Here is a 22,829-nt window from a genome sequence, read left to right as displayed (position 1 = left end):
TAAACACATTATAATAGCTACAATTAAAATACTAATACATTGGGCTATTATTATTTTTTTTTTTTTGAAATCGGAGAATACTAAGATGTGGATGATATACCTCCAGCCTCCATAATACAATTTACAGTTGGTATCTGATAAAAGTATAATTTCTAGTAGTTTTTGAGGTAATTAATATATTGGTAGCAATCTCTGTTAAAATAATCGTACATTATCTTAAACTATATTGTATTATAAGAGAATCAATAAAAACAAACATTTAGTAAATTATTAAATATTTATTTTTGAAATTTTCTAATATAATAAAATTGATTAAATTTAATAAACAAAATGTGAACAATCTTAAATAATATTATCATAGCATAAATCAAGACCGTAAATGAAAATTAAAAATTATTTTAGTAAAACAATACAAAATGATTAAATATGAGGTGATGCATATCGTCCAAAAATTGTTTAGCTATATCTTCTAAGATCTGTTTGATAAAGCACATTCTTTTGTGATATTAGATTTATTACCATTAAAACCATCTAGAATAGCGTTAAACGAAGGGTATGGTCCACACTTACAAACATTTTTAGGATCATCTATTTTTATAGAATTAACTACAAATCCTGCTCCATTGTCTTTGGCAAATTCACCCTAAAAAATTATTTATTTTAAATAGTTAGGTAAATATATCAAATATTTTTATTAATTAAATAATATTACTTTTGCATTAAACGAGTCTATAGTTTCGTAACACCAAGAACTTGAATCAGTTGAATTTAAACAAATCTATAAAAACGTTTAGTTATACAAAATTAATACATTTAAAATGCAAAAAAGTTTTCGGTTAAATCGTCTAGTTCTTTATTGTGTTTCATTTTTCAAACTGGTACTTCACGTCTGCACATTTCATATGAGAACACATATTCTTAATATACTATAGTGCCTACAACATTCTTTCTTATATTGTTTTATGTCTGAACCTGTTTTCTCGATCGTACAATTGCTAAATAGTAAATTTTTTATTCGGCAGGACCAATTTCAGCTAATAATGTTCAATATTAAAATCAATTAACAATATCAAACACAAAAATCACGACATTATCCGGCTATTAATGTTTGGGTTTTATAATACTTAATTTTTTTAACGAGTTACGAATGTTTTTAGATTCTGAACGGAGTGATGGATATATTGATGTTACAATGACGTGTGATTTTTTTTTTTTTTTTTTGTGACCATCATCATGCTTTTGAGTAGTAATACCCAGCTCCTTTATTTGCTCGTCCGATAATAACATGAAACTTGAAATATACCGAAATTAATTATAATGAAACCACTACAACTACGCTCTGCTACCAATTTATGTTGACCGCAGCCAATTTTATATTATTACAATATAACAATATTATATATATATATATATATATATATTCTATTTTATTCTATCATATCATATTATACACTTGATTATATTTCGTTTCGATACGTTTGAAATAATATTAAAAATGACTATGATCACGACACTGCTGTCCCGGTTGTAGGTAAACGGGCGATACGATCACTGGCGTTTTCATTATAATATTTATAATAATACAATAATACGATGAAACAGAAACACAGATAAATTGACCAAAACGGCGCAGATTATTATATGCATAATATATATCACATATGACATCGTTATAGCATACCCATCGGCCTTGGAGTTGTCGCGATAAAATGCTACTAGCATAATGCAATCAACAGGGACCTACTCGTTTTCCATAAGTCTTGCTTCAGATAAATGTAAAAGAAAATTCTAGCTTCTATATAGAAGAAATCTTATGAGCGTATGAAATTTATTTTTTTACGAAATCGCGTAAAAAAACGATACATACAATTTGAATATAGCTAATAATATAATAAATCATAGACTAACAAATCATTTCCGTTCAGAATCCTCTTTCGTATACAATGATACCATTCTTTGCATTCAAATTTAACATATCCATTAAAGTGAGCTGCTCTCCATTTCTACTATACAGCAGAGCGTACCCACTTTCTTACCCTTTTTAAATGTTAACTAATTATTTACTTGTGACTTGATTAAAAAATAGCATATTGTAATAAACGAACGAAAAAATACAGATATTCATACTTTTAAGCAAAATATATAATAGGTCTAAATAATTCGTTCTAATATTATTAGCTAGCACAACTTGGAACTAAGCGTAAAATGTTATAATTTTAATGTTTTATACATAAGTAATATAAAAAAAATGCGATTACGACTTCATACCAAAATTGTTAGATTAATACATTAATTCCAATAAAAATAATAATACTTTAAAAACGGGTATCGTATCTACAGTCTAAGTGCGAAAATGAACAACGAAACTGTTGTATGATCTTTTAATTCGTTATTTATTTTAGTATTTTAATCACGATGATAACCCGTAATATTATTTGATAGGTTAAGTATTATAAATTTATGGTAGTTCGTTCATAGTAGTTAACAGTTTGTTGCGCATAACGTAATGTATGTATTAATAACTGTAATTATTAACTAATCATAAGTCATTTATTAATTGATGTTGAATCTGTATACCTTGGTAACAGTCGTTTCACACATTGCTTTAGTTGAATTATCATTGCTCAATGGGCCCAATCTATACATATAATATGTTTTATTTGGTGGCACAAATATGTCCTCTAAAATACCTACTAAATTACTCTGGAAAAATACAATTATTTAGAAGATCCAACTCAGCAAACTTTGTTAATTATAATGTTCAATACCAATGTGTAGTTTGTATCTGGCATCGTTAAATTCGTTGAACCTGTACTTGATGAATTCGTTGAACCTGTGCTTGATGAATTTGTTGAACCTGTGCTTGATGAATTCGTTGAACCTGTGCTTGATGAATTCGTTGAACCTGTGCTTGTTGAATTCGTTGAACTTATTTTTGACACATTTGATTGTGATACACCTGTACTAGTTATTGAAGGAAGTTTTCCTATTGGTGCGGTTCCAAGAAGTCTGAATTGATCAGTACATTCATTAAAGGTCACTACAGAAATGATGTAGAAATCTACTGACGGATCTATTATTGTGAAATTCAACCCTATTTAAAATTTTTAAATAAATATTATATTTTTAATAACGATAAGTCATACAACTAATATCTGTGAAAAAAAAAAATTATATTAGCCCGTACAATTCTTTGTTATTTTTTAAAGATTGATATTTTAATAAAATGGTTATTAAAAATTATATTAATAATATTTTTTTCTTTACGTACTACTTTTTCATGTAAATCAAAAATCTCTTAAAAATGCAGTTGCGTTACCAAAAAAATCAACTTTAGCTTTATTTATGTTTTTAGCTATTTTTTTTTTATAATTTATTCTAGTGCTTATTTATTTGAAAATATTGATACTTATCGACCCATAAAATTACGAATTAAGTTGAGATAATATTACTTAATACCTTGCTTAACCAAAAATCTTCTATTACCTATTAGGAATGATTTACCACATCCTTCTGTAAAATTTTAAAGGCACTCTAGATTCAGAAGCAGGTTTGAAATGAAATTGCTAGTGTCCCTAAAAGTCTTATGTTGCCTACTTTGCTTTTGGAGAAACTAAAAAACTATGATAATATGGTTCTTTCTTTTTGTATTTTATCAGGTTTTCATTATACGTTTTAAAAAAATATGACTTAACTATATAATTATACCTAAGGTAAATGGTTTTTATTTCATATTATATTTAAAATTTAACTAAATTTACTGATAACCGAATTAGAAGAACTATATAACACCACTATAGGTGTACATATATTGATGATTATAACATAATGTTTTTAGAAATAATGATCAACCAACATCAATATATTAGCCGTGAACATTATACAAACAAAGTCGATTTTGTTATTACAACTGCAATCTTAAGAAATTTGACATCACTATAAAAGAAAATTCCTTGAAAAATAACTAATATAATTTATCATTCTATTGTAACAATATTCTATCGATCAGTAAGAATAAGTATATACGAGTATAACAAAAAATACAACTCGTTTCTGAAAATATCAATACTTTTCAGATTATTGTTAATACATAAACATTAAACATAGCTACATGGAAAAAGATAATACATAATATACTCACAAGTTAATTTTGGGTTGTTATACTGATCTACTACAAATTTTCCTCCCAAAAAAAGGCCAATAGACATATTAGGAAAATTCGATCTCATCGCATCAAGATAAACTTTTAAATTTTCCGAGTAGTTTGAAACATTGGTGGAGTTTGCCTTTAATAACAAAATAGGTATTATTAAAATATTGTTAAATAATTATATGAACTATTATACATTTTAATAATTTGGAAAAGTGAAGTGGTCCTAATCATTTTATATTATAAATATAAATAATGAAAAATAAAGTATACGAAATTAACACAAGCTAAATGTGTCAAATAAATTCAAATTAAATTCAATAAATATATAAAAAATTTTAAGTTGTTAGTTACAAAGTTTTCACTGTATTGGCTATAAATATCGAAAGTATTTAAAATAAATGAATTATATTCTTTTCATTATTTTGACCTCGATGATAGAATAAATATAATATAATTCTGTTTTATAATAATAAATTTGTCCTTACATCAAATTCTAAATTTTTAATAATTAGACCTTTTATCCCCGGATGCTGGTCCAAATAAGTTTTTAAGGCTTTCATTTCTTCGTTTAATTTTTTTTCTTTATGATCATTTTCAGTGTTAAGTACTTGAGCCCATTCTTCTTCAGTATGGTGTCCGTAAAATATAAATACATTCTTAGAACTTTTCAATATTAAGTCTAAGTCAGCTATATATAAATTATAAATTATATAATTACATTTACATGTTATATTCAAACGTTTAGTTTTAATTATTTTTATTCTATTATTTATATTCTATATTCTAGAGCAAGGGTCACCAACTGGCGAACCTTGAATACTTTTTGTACGTATCCTTATCCTCGTAGTAGATTTATTAAAGATTATTTGAGTAATGGAAATTATTCTGTATATCACTAATCATTTACTGTTAGGGACCGCGACCATTTTGGTAACTTTCAAAACGGAGGTCTATAGAACTTAGTTTGTGAGCACTGCCTTAGAGTTTAATTCAGTGACTATACATCAAGTTGTTTAAATCTGGTTAACCATTAACTGCGTGCCTATGGTATTATACAAAAGCTAGTACTGCAAATTTTGAATTTAATTAATTTTTAGATATTTAATAAATTGATAATAACGTATAAACAGTGCTTTGCCATAACCACTTAAGCTATTGAATGGCTTAAAAAAGGATAATGACTATAATCCTTGATGGAAAATTTTCAAATGTTTGTTGAAAAATATTGTTCAAAATTATCTAATATAAACATAGGTTTATAGGAGATATTTAAAGCGGTAGCGACTAGTTATAGGATACTTAACAATAATTTTAATTATTAACATTTTACTATGTAATTCATTGGCTGTAATAATTTTATTTAGCGAATCAAATAAAATATATATACATCATTAAAATAAATAATAAAAAAATATAAAGACTTGCATCTTCCCTATATACAATTATACCTTGTGACGGAGAGTTTTGATTGAGTTCCTATTAAAAATGTACATAGTATGCATGGTAATTAATTATAAATTGATCTTGTGAATTCAATATTTTTTATTTACAACTCGAGTGTATTTAAAATTTTGATAAATAAAGTTATAAATATAGAATTTTAATTATTATTTATGTAAATTTTAAATATTATATTAATATATTATAATAATATTCAATATGATTGTTATTTATTAATATTAAATTATGGATTAATACATACAAATTAAATAATCGTTTTAGTAATATTACCTGGAAATTGTTTTTCTTCGCCAGGTGATTTGACTTTGTTTTTTTCAGTCATATCAATTCCATCAACAATTATAGCCGTGCACTCCTTTGGTATTTCCGCAATACTGACATTCTGTGAACCACAATCTACATAGACATCACCAACATAATAACATGATGATATTCCAAGGCCTGAAAACCAATGAATAAATTCAAATTTTCATTTCATTTATAACATGTTTTGAATTTTTAAAAATAAATTAAACATAAAAGACTTTGAAAATCTAAAAAGTTATAACAATCATGTGAAAAACTTTACATTATTTTATTTTCGCGGTTAATAAAAATAAAAATTACATTTTTGTGTTAGTAAGAATTTAAAAATATGTTCTTGTTTAATAAGAACCTATAATATTATGTAAAAAGTGACAATAGTATACTAATTATCTTTCCGATTGTCAACTGATATTCGTTATTCTTTTTATGTATTATGGTATATAAGTTAAACAAAGAGCAATTCGTTCATTTTAGGTTTTCCCGACCCAATTGCAACTCTAAAAATATTAGTAAAATTTGACGTTACACGTTAAATCGGTAACTCTGTAAATTGTTTTAAAAAGTAAATATTAAAATTAGAAATCGAGAAAAACAAAAATTCAACTAAAAATGTGTCAGTATCGCTCTGCTGTATGGTAGAGATGGATAGTGGGTAGGTCACTCGTCACTATAATGGATATGTTAAATTTGAATGCAATGACAGGTATCATTGTATACGAAAAATGATTCTGAATGGAGATGATTTGTTAGACAGTGATAATTAGTAGGATATATTGTATTATTACCAATATTTAATTTGTAATATATCTTTATTTTACACGATTTCGTAAAAAATTAAATTTCATACACTCATAAAATTTTTTCTATATTGATGCTGGAATTTTTTTTATAGTTATTTGAAGGAAAACTTATGGATCACCTTGTATTGGGTTTTTTAACAATAGGTATAAATCACAAAAATTTTATGAATTTTCAACTTCAAAATCCCTTGCAAATTTTAGCGATTTTGATATATTTTGTAAACATTTGAATTTTAAATGTTTATAAAACAAATATTATAACTAACAATTTTTGATTTTTTTTTACTACGATAAGTACAACTTATAATAAACTTTGTATAACATTTTAAAGATTCTTTGCAAAGCCAAATTTTTTTTATCGACATTTCACGAAAACAATTATTGAAAAAACGAAAATTTCATTTGTGTATAAATAGTTTTAAAAAATTCTAAATATTTTTGAATTTATAACGCTAATATAAACATTTGGTGAAAATTTCGAATATTTACATTTATGCGTTTTTGAGTTACAGCAAAATCAAAATGGTTATACGTAAAAATTCCCGTTTTTACGTTATTTTTTCAGGGTCTTTCCTGACACATTTGAAAAACTGGAAATTTATTCCACCAAAGTAACGACTAGATGAATTTTCCTTTTCAAAGAGAGGCTAAAGTCAAAAATCAAAACATTATAGTGTTTTTATTTTATTCCTACAAACATTCGAATTTCAACTTTTGATAAGTGTTCAAATTTTCACGATATAGATATTTGTTGAATGTATAACCATAGATTAGTACAAATAAGCTATGGAAATCCAACGTAAATGAAATTATTTACTGTAAATTATTTTAATTTGTGTTCGTTTTCACTAGAGGCTCATTTCGTTAAGTGGCAAAGAGAAACTATATTTAGTTACTAATATATAAACGCAATAATTGTATAATGTACTCAAAGTCTCAAATAATATTTGTTATTTTGTTGCACGAAGACATTTTAAAAGTATATTTTACGAGTTATAAAATATATCACCGATCAAAAAGGTTGAAAATTTAATACGAAATTACGATATCACCTATTCGCCTAATCTAATTTATGTTACATATTCCGGCATTTATTTGTTTTTAATTAAATAATATAAATTTTATTGGTGTATATTATGTTTACATTAAAGATATTTGCAATGTAAATATCGAAAAAAAGTTTTGTTTGCTTATATTTAATCAATTAAAAACAATAGTGTTATGGACCATAGTGTTGTGGGTTTTGTAGGGAACCTACATTTTGAAAGCTAAGTGTATATGCATCGTCGAGCTCTGTTGTTGAATAATATAAAATTAGGATAATGGCAAGAGGGATTGATCAAAACTTCGGCATCGATTTTGATGATAGATTTAATCCCATAGTAGATTCATATTAGCTACCTATATGAACTAAAAAAAAATTATATTTATTTCAATTTGACAATATAACAGTTTTTGTATTTGGAGATTTTGGACGAAGAAATTTTTTTGAGATCTCCAGAACGATGGTACAAAAAAAGTACTGAGATTTCATTTTAGTTTGTATGGTATATAAAGCAATCACAAACTATCTTGTCACATTAAATTCAAAACATTTCTAACAAATTATTGTGTTATTTTTAAAAGAGAAAATAACAATGTACTAATTGATGCTATATATTTTATTGATTTTTAATCTGGTAACTATATCATATAAGGATTTAAATGCACTAATATAATATTTAAGAACGCATGTGACGCACCGCGATGTGACTAAAGGAGAATTTAATAAATTTACACAGGAACAGTAATTGAGTAAAAATTCAAATTTATTTTTAAAATAAAATCTTACTTGGTTTGCTTTGAGAGTGTACGGGTACTGCTACAATTAAAATATTACTAAGTAAAATTAAATAATCGTAAGAGAACATTTTTTTATTTATATATGATACGATGTAGAACTTGTAGTAAGTATCGCCGGAGTTATTAGTTTTTATTTGAGTAAACTGTATAAAAATGTTTTTATAATAAACTAATGTATGTTATATATGTTGACATTCATTTGTTTTTCATTAAATAATATAAATTTCATTGATGTTTAATATTTACATTCAAGCTGTTTGTAAAATACATGTGAAGTGTGTTTTAAAACAATTGAGCATACATAAATAAATATTACAGGTATAACCATTTTATTTTTTTGTATAAACCTGACTTTTTGTAAACAGTAGTTCGTAATTAATAACTATAGTTAGAATATTTATGACTCAAAAACGGCATAAATTAAGTGGAATTTTTTAATTGTTCTCCATTAATGTTTTTTGCATCAAATTAAAATAAATAAAAATAAACTACTTATAAATCATTACAATTAATGATCAGCTAATACAAATACGTTGACTCATAAATTCTTCCAAGAGGATGGTCATTTCAAATGTATGTCCCTCTTTCCCCAACCAGGTTCTAATCGACGCGCTTCAAAATACCAATTATGCTCCAGTTTCTGAAATTGCTTATCTCAAAGCTGGTATCAATATCGAGAAATATGAGCACATATTAAGCTTCCGTCGTCAATATTTTATTAAACATGAAGACGTACCAAATCTCCCAAGATGTTTATCACTACTTCACAACCAGACCGATTTCAGTGTATTCTTAATCGATGACAGAATCACGTGTGTAAATCCCCCGCCACAACTCTAACACTACGCAACCTTCCGTACACTTCCTCGCAGACATCGACACCCAAGATACGGACATGCACACCCCTACAATAAAAACCCCAATCTTACATTCACATCCCCTCCAATAATGGAAGAGATAACAGAAGATTATCAGATCAACGAAATTCTCCAGCCTCTGTTCCCAAATCAAATTCATAAAAACCGAGAACCATTACACCTTGCTTATAATAAACTACATAAAAGGCCTCTTTATGACGCCACATCACCAATAACATTATCATCACCACCTACGGTAATCCTATCAACCAATGAAGTGTAATGATTTTTTTTTTCACAGATATTAGTTGTATGACTTATCGTTATTAAAAATATAATACTTATTTAAAATTTTTTAAATAGGGTGGAATTTCACAATAATAGATCCGTCCGTAGATTTCTACAGCATTTCTGTAGTGAACGTTAATGATTGTACTGATCAATTCAGACTTGGTCCTGCCGAATAAAAAATTTACTATTTAGCAATTGTACGATCGAGAAAACAGTTTCAAACATAAAACAATATAAGAAAGAATGTTGTAGGCACTATAGTATATTAAGAATATGTGTTCTCATATGAAATGTGCAGACGTGAAGTACCAGTTTGAAAAATGAAACACAATAAAGAACTAGACGATTTAACCGAAAACTTTTTGCATTTTAAATGTATTAATTTTGTATAACTAAACGTTTTTATAGATTTGTTTAAATTCAACTGATTCAATTTCTTGGTGTTATGAAACTTTAGACTCGTTTAATGCAAAAGTTATATTATTTAATAAATAAAAATATTTGATTTATTTACCTAACTATTTAAAATAAATAATTTTTTAGGGTGAATTTGCCAAAGACAATGGAGCAGGATTTATAGTCAATATTATAAAAATAGATGATACTCAAAATGTTTGTAAGTGTGGACCATACCCTTCGTTTAATGCTATTCTAGATGGTTTTAATGGTAAGAATGCTAATATCACAAAAGAATGTGCTTTATTAAACAGATCTTAGAAGATATAGCTAAACAATTTTTGGACGATATGCATCACCTCATATTTAATCATTTTGTATTGTTTTACTAAAATAATTTTTAATTTTCATTTACGGTCTTGATTTATGCTATGATAATATTATTTAAGATTGTTCACATTTTGTTTATTAAATTTAATCAATTTTATTATATTAGAAAATTTCAAAAATAAATATTTAATAAAATTATTAAATATTAGTAAAATTATATATATATATAATATATTATTTAGTATTTAGTAATTACTAAATGTTTGTTTTTATTTATATATATAATATTGTTATATTGTAATAATATAAAATTGGCTTAATAAAGCCTAAAAGCTATAACTTTTGATGGCAAATTTTGAAAAGTTTGTAGAAGAATGTGGCTTATTATTGTCCAATATAAATATAGGATTATAACCTATGGAAATATTTAAAGCGGTAGTGACTAGTGATAGAATACGTAACGATAATTTTAATTTTGAACATTTTACTTCGTAATTTGTTGGCTGTAATAATTTTATTTAGCAAATCAAATTTAATATAGATACATAATTAAAATAAATAATAAAAAATACAAACATTTTAAATTTCTCTATAAAGAAATATACCTTGTGATGGAGATTTTTATTTGAGTTTATATTTAACACTAATTTTATATTATTTGCATCATAATTAATCATTCATTGATTTTGTGAAATCAATATTTTGTATTTAAAGCTCAAATATATTTAAATCAATGAAGTTATAAATATATAATTTAGATTATAATTTATTTATTTTAAATTATATACTATATTTAATATAATTTTTATTCATTAGTATTAAAATATATTAAATTATGAATTTATATATACAAATAACATATTGATTTTAGTAATATTACCATATGAATTATCATCTCCATATACGTCCTCATTAACATTGTATGTTAAATCCATAAATAAATTCATTAATAATTACATCTGTGCACGTTTCTGGTATATCTTTAATACTGACATTTGGTAAATCACATACTTGTTTGAGATCACCAGCATAACTACATGATGATATTCCAAGGCCTGAAAATCATTTAATAAATTCATATTTTCATTATTATTTATAACTTGATGATGCATTGTATAAAAATAAATTAAACATAAGAAACTGTAGCAAACTAAAAAGTTATAACAATTGGGTGTATAGAGCTTACATTATTTTATTTTTGCGGTTAATAAGAATTAAAATTACATTTTTGTAATAGTGAGAAGTTAAAAAATTTTGAAATTCTCGCTTCAGACGGTGATAAGGATTGAAATCAAATGAATGGTCTGAACAAAAATCGGCTCAGAGACAGTATCACAAATACTACCACCAACACGCAGATAGATAATACAAATATTACAAATTACCCACCGATTAAACCTCATCTACTGGTTTTTCGTAAGTGACATTGGGGATTTTCCGTTACTATGCACAGTATTCTTATTAAATTAATCGGAATTGAAAATGTTGTCTATAAATCATCTACAGATTAAAAATTTAACCTCCCACACCAGACGTATACAGGTCACTAATACGGTACTTAAAAGGAGAAAAATCACAATAGTACACCTACTAACTTCAGCAAGACAAATCGGTCCTAGTTGTAATTCGCAAATTACATCTGTCAACGCCAATTAGTCTTATAAAATCTGAATTATAACATTATAAGTTCGTCAATATGAATTATAACGCATAACGTAAATAATTGTAATATAGAATCTTGCCATCCATTACCAACCTTGCCAGAAAAAAACGTAGCTGACCCCTTAAAACATATGCTCAAACTATTTCTAGCCAACCATTACAATCTTCTCTTTCTACTCCTACTTCTTCTACTAAACTGACTGCAACCATATCTTCCTTTATAGACGAACTCAAATCACTCGTCAATTCGTTGATCACTCTTCTAACCCAAGTAATTTCTTCACTTCTTAATAAAAAAAAATGAATAATTCGTACGCTAATAATTCATTATCAATTAAATTATTTAATGCAAATGGTCTAAAAAATCTCGTCAATCAACGATAGTGTATTATTTAATAAACGCAAAGACATAGTTTTAATCTCCAAAACTCATTTCAAAAAATATTCTTTCATATCTATTTCCGGTTATAGTCTACTCAAATCCAACCATCCAGATAGCACAGCTCGTGGTGGAGCAGCCATACTCATTAAATCAAATCTCAAATTTTACATTGTCACCAATTACTCTCAAAATCATATCCACTCGTGTGCTTTCTCAATTATAATTAATAATTCCAGTTGTTATCGCCGCAATCTATAGTCTTCCTAGACACCATTTAATTATAGTGAGCTCCGCTTAATGTGATTACTAGTTTATAGAATCAACCGTTTATTGCAGCGGTTCCCAACCTGTGCACCGCGAGCTCATTTAAGTGACACCATGGCTCATCCGATAATGAAAAAAAATTATTAAATTATATATTAAAAATTTACAATTTATTGTAGTTGAAAAGACAGAAAATTGTTTTATATTCAAAACTACTTAGCATACTATCTGTATCTCTATTATTAAATGTAGTGTTCCTAATATGTGTCGAATAATTCAATAATAGATAAAAATGACCACATAAGTACAGATAACTTTCAACAATGTTATCTGCGTGTATAACGCACGACTTCTTCGAATTGGTGACGTTAAAATGTAATCTTAACAGTGGTATAGGTATTATTGTAACTGTTATTATACGAAACTTACTCTACTTTCAGTCAGTGAAAGACATTTTACGCGTTAAGACGTATTATTGTTAAATGTTAAGAACTAATTTTTTCTGCACATCAGTTTGTTTTTCTTTTAAAAAAACCTGGACCGTTGGTTGAAAATTGGATCAATTAATAAGACGCCTGCTACAGAGTCGTCTTGTTCTAAAAAAAAAGGAAGCATAATCGATGAAAACAGAGTTCATAATAATAGTTTTACTATTCAAGGCACGAGTAGTGTAATACTGCCAAGTACGGGAATGTCTTTGCCGAGAACGTCCAAAAAACGCAAATACGACGAGAGTTATTTGGAGATGGGTTTCATAAAAACAAACGATGACCAGTCACAGTGCGTAATTTGTTCAAAAGTATTTCCTAACAGCTCTATGTATTCCCGGGAAATTACGTCGTCATTATGAAAAAGTTCATTCTGATCATGAAGGGAAACCACTCGATTTTTTCAAACGGAGGCGTTCTGAATTATTGGCTGTTAAAAAAAAAATCAAAACGCACGTTCAAACCGATAGTGAAAAACACATTGAAAGCTTCTTACATGGTAAGTTACCGTGTAGCCTAAAAATGCGAAGCTCATACCACTACGGAGACCCTTATAAAACCATGTGTCATTGATATAGCAACTTGTATGCTAAATCTGCCAAACATTTGTCCATAATTCCGTTATCAAATAATACTGTGGCACGACGAATTGACGATTTGGCTATCAACATAGCAGAAACATTTGTCTCTCGTATTAAATACAACAAATTCTCACTACAAATGAACGAATCTACTGATATTGATGGTCTTGCTGTGTTATTGGTGTTCGTTCGTTACGTAAACATAAAATCTTTTGAGGAAGATCTTGTATTTTGTAGACCCCTACTATTAAACACAACAGGAGTTCAAATTTTCGGTTTATTGTATGATTTTTCATAGAAAATGAGATTCCATGGACAAATTGTTTAGATGTGTGTACTGATAGTGCTAGGGCCATGATAGGTGCCACAGCTGAAGCAATCGTTAAAATAAAAGGAAAATCAAAAGAAACTACTAGTAGCCACTGCATACTTCATAGGCATGCTCTAGCAATGAAAAAAATACCTCATTGTCTAAAAAACGTAATAGATGAAGCCATAAAAGTAGTCAACTTCATCAAGTCACGACTTCTGAAATCCAGACATTTTAAAATCTTGTGTGACGATATGGGAAGTCTTCCTAGTACGTAACTGTTTCATACAGAAATCAGGTGGCTATCTCGCGGTAAAGTGTTAACACAGTTAATGGAATTGCGGACTAAAGTTTCTTCAATTTTAATGGACAACAACGCAACTTTAGCTGAAACAATGAATGACGTTACTTGGCTTTGTCAACTATCGTACTTGGCAGACATTTTTAACAAAATTAACGACTTAAGTCTTTCCTTATTAGGTAGAACTTTCATCATTTTTAATGCGAGCCACAAAGTACGTGTATTTAAAAGAAAACTCCATTATTGGGCTGAGTGCATTTCTAAAAGAGAGTTGGAGTGTTTTCCAATAATGCAGGCTTTTTTGGAGAAAAATGAAGAACAGGCTCCTATTAGCATTATCGACGAGATTTCTGAACATCTCAATCAGCTAAAAAATTTATTTGATCAATATTTTCCTACAGATTGAAAAGTGTTTTTGAAAGACCATGAATGGATACTGAATCTACTTTCGGTTTGTGAAAAACCCTCATATTTGTCTTCAATTGAATATGAGAGTTTGATCGATATTACTTCAGATTTGACATTGAAATCCACTTTCAGAAGCAATTATTACGTTCAATTTTGGTTAAATTTTAAAAATACAAGTTTTGGTAATTTGAGTAAAAAAGCAATAACAATACTCCTACCCTTTGCTACCACTTATTTATGCGAGGCAGGATTTTCGGCCTATACGGCTACTAAAACCAAATACCGCAACCGCCTTAATGTAGAACCTGATCTCCCTATCCAGTTGTCTCAAATTGAACCAGATATTGCCAAACTTTCCAAAAATAAGCAGCCTCAAATATCTCATTAATTATTAGTTTTTCATTATTAAAGCAGTATTTTTTTTTTTACTTTCAACTATAAAATTATAATTTGTTAATAATATGTTTAATAAAATTATTTAATCAGTTATGAATGAAAACTAGTGTTTATTTTTATCACGTCCCTCGTGACATTCACAGAAGAGCACCTAACAAAATTTGTAGTACCGGATAATTGAATCATTTTTAAGAACATTCTTATCGTTTTAATGGTATATCAAACTTTCACTAAAAAAAAAAAAAGAATTGTTTTGAAAAAGTTAAAAGGAGTTATTCAAAAATATATCAAAACGATACTTTTCAGTTGTTTCAAAAGTTAAAGATACAATGTACAATATGTACATACATTGTTATTTATTTAATTTTAAATAATTAAAAATCATGTATATTATAATATTATATTAATATTAACTGAATATGGATTTTAATTTCAGGCTAATATTAAAATTAAATTTTCTTTATTTTGTTTTAATTTAATTTTAAACCTAAATATAAATATAAACTTATCAATAAAAAAAAAATGTTTTATGAAATCACCCGGTTAATAGAATCAAAATTATCTGAACCAATGTGATCATATTAAGCGGAACTCACTGTACAATAACCTCGGTGATTTTTTTGACTCAACAGCCAATAATTTTTTTTATTGATGGTGATTATAATAAAAAACACCAAAACTGGAGTGGTCGAGTCACCAACCCTCGTGGTAATTTACTTTACAATTTCAACAATATAAAAATAGCAAGATAAAATACTTACATCACCTGGCCAACGTAATGGCCAACTTCAGTCAGCAAAAAATCTAACATTCTAAACATTTTCGTTATAAAAATTTCTAGCGACTTCTACTGCTGAATTAATAATATTTTGGATCTAAACTCCGGCCATTCATTCGTTATTCTCAATATCGATGCGATACCGCAAACATGAACTAATAGACCAAAACTTTTTTTGAAATTGATTGAATACTGATCCTCTTAAATTGAATAATATCATAACCAAAAAATTAACCTAAAAATAAGTTTAAAATCTGATCATGAAATTGATTATGCAATCGTCAACAATTTAATAACACTTATTCAATCTACGGCTTCTATGTCAAACAGCTTAAACACCACCAAAAACTCAGCACATAAATACCCTTTTCTCTCTGAACAGGTACACTCACTAATAATCGAAAAACGTAAATAACATGATTACCTACGCATAAAACTGCATATAATAAATTAGCAAATTCAATAAAAAATTGATTGACTAAAAATAAATCCTACACGTACGAACATAAACTGTCTACGCTCTTCTCTTTAGGTAGCAGCATATAGGGAAAAAAAAACTAATTCAACATAAATCCCCCTCAGCCACTCTAAGAAAAACCTATACTTCATTTGCCTTCTCAGATAATAACAAGGCTGAAGTTTTTAAACCCGTCTTTATGAAACTTTAAACAGCATCATGATATACATAGATGAACACATAGATGAGGTAAACACCTATTTAAACCTATCATCTCTAATCAGTCCGCCTGTAAAATATTTCACCCCAAACGAAGTCAACCAAGTTATTAAAAAATCTCCTGACTTTGACTTAATCACAGCAGAAGTTATTCGATGTCTCCCTAAAAAATTTATAATGCTTATAACTTATATATTCAATGCAATTTTAAGACTGTCATATTTTCCAGTCCTTTGGAAATTTTCAAAAATAATACTATTTACGGAATGAAAACCCTCCTCCAAATATACAATCTCATATGGGCCCAAGGTATCTTTCCAAACAAATGGCGTAAAGCAAATATAGTCCCCATCCCAAAACCGTACAAAAACAAATTTGATATAGAAAACTATAGACCTATATCCGGGGGGTTATACTAATTGTTTTTCGAGTAAATCATATACGATATACCTTATAAGATTTTTAAAATAAATTAATTTAAATTACATATTAATAACAATTGTTTTTGTTTTTAATTAAATTGTTTAGATGCATAATGTTTACATTAGAGCTGTTTGTGAAATAAATATCAAGGGTGTTTTTATACAACTGCACATTATACGTAAAAACATTTTTTTTTTAAATTTAAACCTGACTTTTGTAAACAAAAGTAGTTCGTAATTAATAACTTAAGTTGGGATATTGATAACTCAAAAAGTAGCATGAATTCAGTGGAATTTTTTAAGTTATTGCGATTAATGTTTTTTTAATCAAATTAAAATAAATAAAATAGCTACCCTCGAACCGCTTGAATAATATCTAATAATAATAATTGATCTCGTCTGTGTTTTATACCAAAATCGATTTACCTTATTCCTATTTTGTCAACTATATTCATCCAATCAGTTAGGTAATATAGCTTATGGAAAAATATTTTAATTTGTTATGAAGTTACACGAAAACAACTTTTCCAAACCAACTTTAGTCTTTAAGATACTTTTGAGCGGTGTGCGATGAATGTATCGATTTTACAATGTAGACATGTAGTGAATGTTTTTTTTATTTTTTTCTGTCTATCATCACTCTTCACATTTTGTACAATCAAATTTTTTGATTTTTAACTTTGGATGATGTATTTTCTGGTAAAACATTTTTATTTTCTGCTTATGACCTCACTGCCCACTGACCTTTCCTGTATTAATTGCTTACTTGCTGATATATATTTTCTTACTGTGTCATCCGTATATTTACATACTTCATATTTATCTACACAATCATATTAATTATTATTATCCTCAACATACAACACTATCGATATCCAAAAATATTTTACTTTATTCTCATAATTTAGGTAAAAATTTGTAACAGAGCTGTTTATTTGGTCAAATTAAAAAAAAGGATTAAATTAATACAGTTAAATGTAAATATATTAAAAATTGCAAACAGTATAGAAAAAAATAATAATCATCTATGTATATATCAAATTGATCTGATCAATTCATCAATCGAATTTACCCTTTGAAAATTGAAAGAGTTAATATCTGTGAAAATGTTAGCATAATAGTAACAATACTCATTGAATATTATCATGTATAACTTTAGCGACGTCTATAATAAAAATAAAATTATATACAGGTTTTAATTTTATGCATGAGTGGATATTGGATAACTTTAATATTTGCCCTTGTTTTTCTAACTAGTAACTACTGCGTTATGCATTATTTTGATATAGTTAATTCTGTAATACAATTGGTAAAAAAAAAACTTTATTTATAGTATACAATATAGGTAGATAGGTACATAAATATGTATAGTATACTACTCATATTAGTCATATTAAATGTAACCTCAAATAGGTATCTTATAATAAATTAATCTTATTTAATTACTAGAATTATTAGAAAAATTACTATGCTACAATAAATAACAATTACAATACTATTATAAAAAAATATATTTAAATATATCTGTGTATAACATACTAGGTAATATTAATGTTAATAATTGATCAGTACACACTTAGATCATAAATTCATAATATTATGATCTAACTATCTAAGAGTACACACTAGTACACCATGAAAAAATAGATCTATTTTGTCATGTAGTACACTACACTCCACAGCGTCCATAGCAATAGAAACTATAATTCATATATCATTGACTTATTAACAAGTTAATGGATAGTATGTGGTCTATAGCCATAGAATATATTATTAATGTTTTAATGTTTTATAGCTTTATGACATATGCTACACGCTATAGTGGTTACCGTGGTGTGCCTACACTATCATCACATATTATCTGTACTATCATTATCAAGTGGTAGGATGTGATGATTGATAACAAACAGTTTCAGTCATGGGTTTCAGATTCAAGCGTTTCAGGTCTGACGTGTGAAATTGTTGGTAAATATAACAAATAATATGTAAGTATTAAATAACTAGCCACTGCGTATAGTCGCAATTAGACTAATATTTTGGGAGGGTGCACAATAAGAGAAAAGATCACAGATGATTGAGAACATAACAAGTACTTAATTTTCTTAGTTGTTATACAATACAGTCAAAGATATTTTAATTAATGATAATTTGTTAGAAATTCCACACTTTGTGCAATGGCCAATGAATACAAAATGTATGTTTCTTATTTTAAAATGAGCTGACAGAAGTGTTTATTGTTTTACCTCTTTCAAAAATGAGTTATCTAAAATAACTACTTGAAATTATTTTTTATATATCATATAATATTATCTATAGGGGCATAGGGCTATGGAAATTGAGGATGATATATTTATGTTGAATTAATAGTGAGAAAATATATATTAATGTGTCATATTATACTTATATGTTTAAAATTAAAACTTGTTTTTTTGTCATAATAATTATTATAATTTAGTGATTGTATTATTTTTGGAAATTAAATTTCTATGATTTGGTTAGTTTATTCATAAAATATTTAATAAACATTTCAATTTTAAATTATTTTTATTAATAACTTGATATAATGTAAATAGTAGGTACCTACCTATAATTATGGACAATCGAGTGTCCTATAATATCATAAATTTTAGTGCTATATAATTTATTGCGATTGCAACATCCAGTTACCATATTTTTATTGTTAGCATGATTAGGTTCCTACAAAAACTATTTTAAATGAATTTATTAGTCATTCTTATTAATTTTATAATTAGTAAATATTTTAGTAATGATACTACTTTGGTTTTAAAATAATTTAGGAAATTAAAAATAATAATTTTAAAATACACTAGGTATTATAAAAAAAACGAGTTTTATGTTTATGATGATTATGTACTATACTTACTATTTGTTGAGGATTTTTTTTTTAATTTATCAATACATTATTTTCCTAATACTTGGATGGTTCTACTGAACAATTCAAACAAGTTTTCTCATTTCTCAAAAAACTAAATTATTATAAAAAATTAACTTAATTTATTAAAAATATAAATACCATATTTTATATAAATACTATTATGCTTACTTTATTTTTGAACTGAAAGCTAATTAAAAAAATATATATGCTTATTTCTTCTAAAAAGTGGATAGTAGATATCCTCACACACCCTCTAACTATTGTCTATTTTGTATGTACATGTTAATTAATTATGAGATAAAATTAAAAATAGATTAACAAAAAGACAAAAAGAAATATTTAGTATTTAAAAACATTTTTTATGACTAGATAATATTGATTTCATGATTATTAATTTTTTTAGACAGGTCAATTTGCTACTGACTAGCTTGTAGTTGGTAGTCATCAAGGTCCAGTTTGATATCCGGATAATAATAATCTAGCAGTTCTGAAGAAAGTATGATAAAAAGGTTTAGAACATTTCAGATGGTGAAGTTTTACAGTATGTGTTTATTTTATTTTATTTTATAAAATCGTAAAATGGTATGTGGGCTGCCTTTTGCCCATCCCTGGTATAATATATTGTACTATTGTTATTATTTTTCTGTTTATAGGAACCAATAATTAAGTAATAATCTGGAAAATTGGTGATTATTAAACATTTGCCATTATTGATATTTTATCCAGGTACAGATTTTAGCGCTTTCTGGATTTGTTATGGAACTCAATTATTGACTACATTTTAAGATAAAAATTTGTGTATTAAGTAACACAATTATAAAGTTTATCCAAGAGAACAAGAGCGTAATTGAGGGGCATGAAGAGGGAATTCACTCCCTCATCGCTGTAATTTTTTCTATATAATACATTAATTAATAATTTATTTAAAAAATTTTCCGTTTGATAAAAATCATAAATCTTAATGATATCAAACTAAACATAATAAGAATTTTATGCCTATTTAGGTAATCAACTGTAAATTATTTTTAGTTTGTATAGAAGAAAAATTAATTCCCCCTCTCCCCATGGTCACAACTCAAATACGCCCTTGCAGAAAAAACTAAATTAATAAACTTAAAAACAAAATTATGAGAGAAAATATTCATTGATATTCAAAATAAATCATGTAGTAATTTTCAAAATGTTTATATTTAATCTAAGCTATTGCCTATTTATATGCTATATTAATATATTCACGTTGTTTTATGCTGTCTGAATTGACTTAACTGAAGAATTAATAATAATAACAATATACGGTACAAATATTATGTACTTAAATGATAAATAGACATTAACTATTTGATAAATTCAATGTATTCCTAATAATTTAGGCTGATGAGTGATGAACTTGCTTCACATTAAGCGCATAACCAGATAGCCGTCGATTTTGCATTTAGTTCATTACACGCAGTCAGTTTCTGATTGGTTTTCCAAATTCCCATCCACCGTCTACTATGCCGTGCAGCACAGTTAGTTGATTATGATGATTTTAAAGTTGAAAAAATGTTGGTTCAGAATTTGGATTAAGAACAATTATACCAGTATCATCTGAAAAAGTGTGAAGAGGTATGGTGCCGTTGAGTGGGATATCTAAAGTATAAATGCTATACATGCAAGGATATTTTTAGAAATTCCATCATTAATAGGATTTTATTTAAATGAGGGTCACTACATAATACTTAAAAGATTGATTGATTAGATAATAATGTGCAGACAAAATCTTAGTGAGTATATTAGACCACTGTGCTTGATACAATCATATTATTTTTTATTTGAATAGAATAGAATCTTTTAAGAACGATTTTTTTCAATATTTTGGATAATGTTGGAAGTAATTGCATAGATATAGAGAAATATAATGTAGAAGATTTGTTTGATTTTGATTTTGAAATTGAAATTATGTTTGATTTCTTCCAGAATAAGGGAAAATACAAGTCTCAGAGTAATGTTATAAAATTGTGTTAAAATTAATATTGCTTTTTTGGAAGGGTTCTTATCATATTATTATCCCCAGATGCTTTTTTATAATTTCATAAGGGTTGGGAGAAAAAAATATCGGAAAATAATGGTTTATCAAGTGTCATCGTGGCCTTATATGCCTTCATGGCTTGATAATGTTATGTATTGGTGTGTAGTCAGAAGTTTTTTCTAGATATAAATTTCTAAGATTAGTTTTTTTTTTGTTTGGAGATAGCAAGAAAATTATCTATATTTCCTAATGTGAGAATAGTTTTACAATAGACTAAAATTCTAAAGAGTATTAGGTAGTTTATTAAATATTTTTTTTTCACTTGGCATTCTTGTTCTTTGTCAATAATGTTGTTTTTGTTTAAAGCATTTTTAATACTTAATAGATATGATGAGAATGTTTTTTTTCTTAATGGCTAGGGTAGATTCTAGAAATAAATAATGCAGCATTTTCAATTATTTCTATGAATGAATTACATTATTAATTTCAACGTTAGATTTTAGTGATTAGAAATCTTTTAGTAATTTGTTTAAATAAATTCATGTTAGAATATTATATTATATTATTTTATGGGATATTTTACATTTAAATTATAATTGTATTGTTATATATTAAAAAATTTTAATAAAATTTATATTTTTAGGTATTTTAAAAAGATTTTTAATTCAGTAACTAGATTGTAAAATATACTGGATGATTGGAATTGGATGCATCAACAACAACTAATATAATATAGTAAAGTTCTAGGAATTAATGAAACTGAATTTAATTTTAAAGCAAACCAAAAATTATCGAGAGTAAAATGATTATGTATTTCAATT

At 26.6% G+C, this 22,829-nt stretch overlaps 1 protein-coding gene, 1 long non-coding RNA gene and 1 pseudogene across 3 annotated transcripts; 2 read left to right on the top strand and 1 right to left on the bottom strand.

Moving 5' to 3' along the window:
- Positions 1-341: 341 nt before the first annotated feature.
- LOC113558731 lies at positions 342-8,709 on the bottom strand. The gene is made up of 8 exons (XM_026964256.1): positions 8,552-8,709; positions 5,885-6,055; positions 4,639-4,841; positions 4,142-4,286; positions 2,769-3,094; positions 2,578-2,703; positions 713-778; positions 342-643 (listed from the first exon to the last, which is right to left on the bottom strand). Exons 1-8 carry the CDS (start codon positions 8,628-8,630, stop codon positions 470-472), a joined length of 1,290 nt encoding a protein of 429 aa, XP_026820057.1. The 5' UTR covers positions 8,631-8,709; the 3' UTR covers positions 342-469.
- Positions 8,710-14,713: 6,004 nt separating this feature from the next.
- LOC113559204 lies at positions 14,714-15,220 on the top strand (annotated as a pseudogene).
- A 3,691-nt stretch (positions 15,221-18,911) lies between these two features.
- On the top strand, positions 18,912-22,829 carry LOC113557206. Of its 2 annotated transcripts, XR_003405578.1 has the most exons (4): positions 18,912-19,089; positions 20,404-20,541; positions 20,654-21,605; positions 22,652-22,829. It is a non-coding gene; the product is annotated as an uncharacterized LOC113557206 (long non-coding RNA). The 2 variants fall into 2 exon arrangements; XR_003405577.1 differs by lacking the exon at positions 22,652-22,829 and having other exon boundaries at positions 18,938-19,089; positions 20,654-22,564.

Source organism: Rhopalosiphum maidis, chromosome 3 (assembly GCF_003676215.2).
Source record: "Rhopalosiphum maidis isolate BTI-1 chromosome 3, ASM367621v3, whole genome shotgun sequence".
Taxonomy (NCBI): Eukaryota; Metazoa; Arthropoda; class Insecta; order Hemiptera; family Aphididae; genus Rhopalosiphum; species Rhopalosiphum maidis.
The sequence above is the reverse complement of the archived record's forward strand: the minus strand, read 5'-3'. Positions and strand labels throughout refer to the sequence as shown.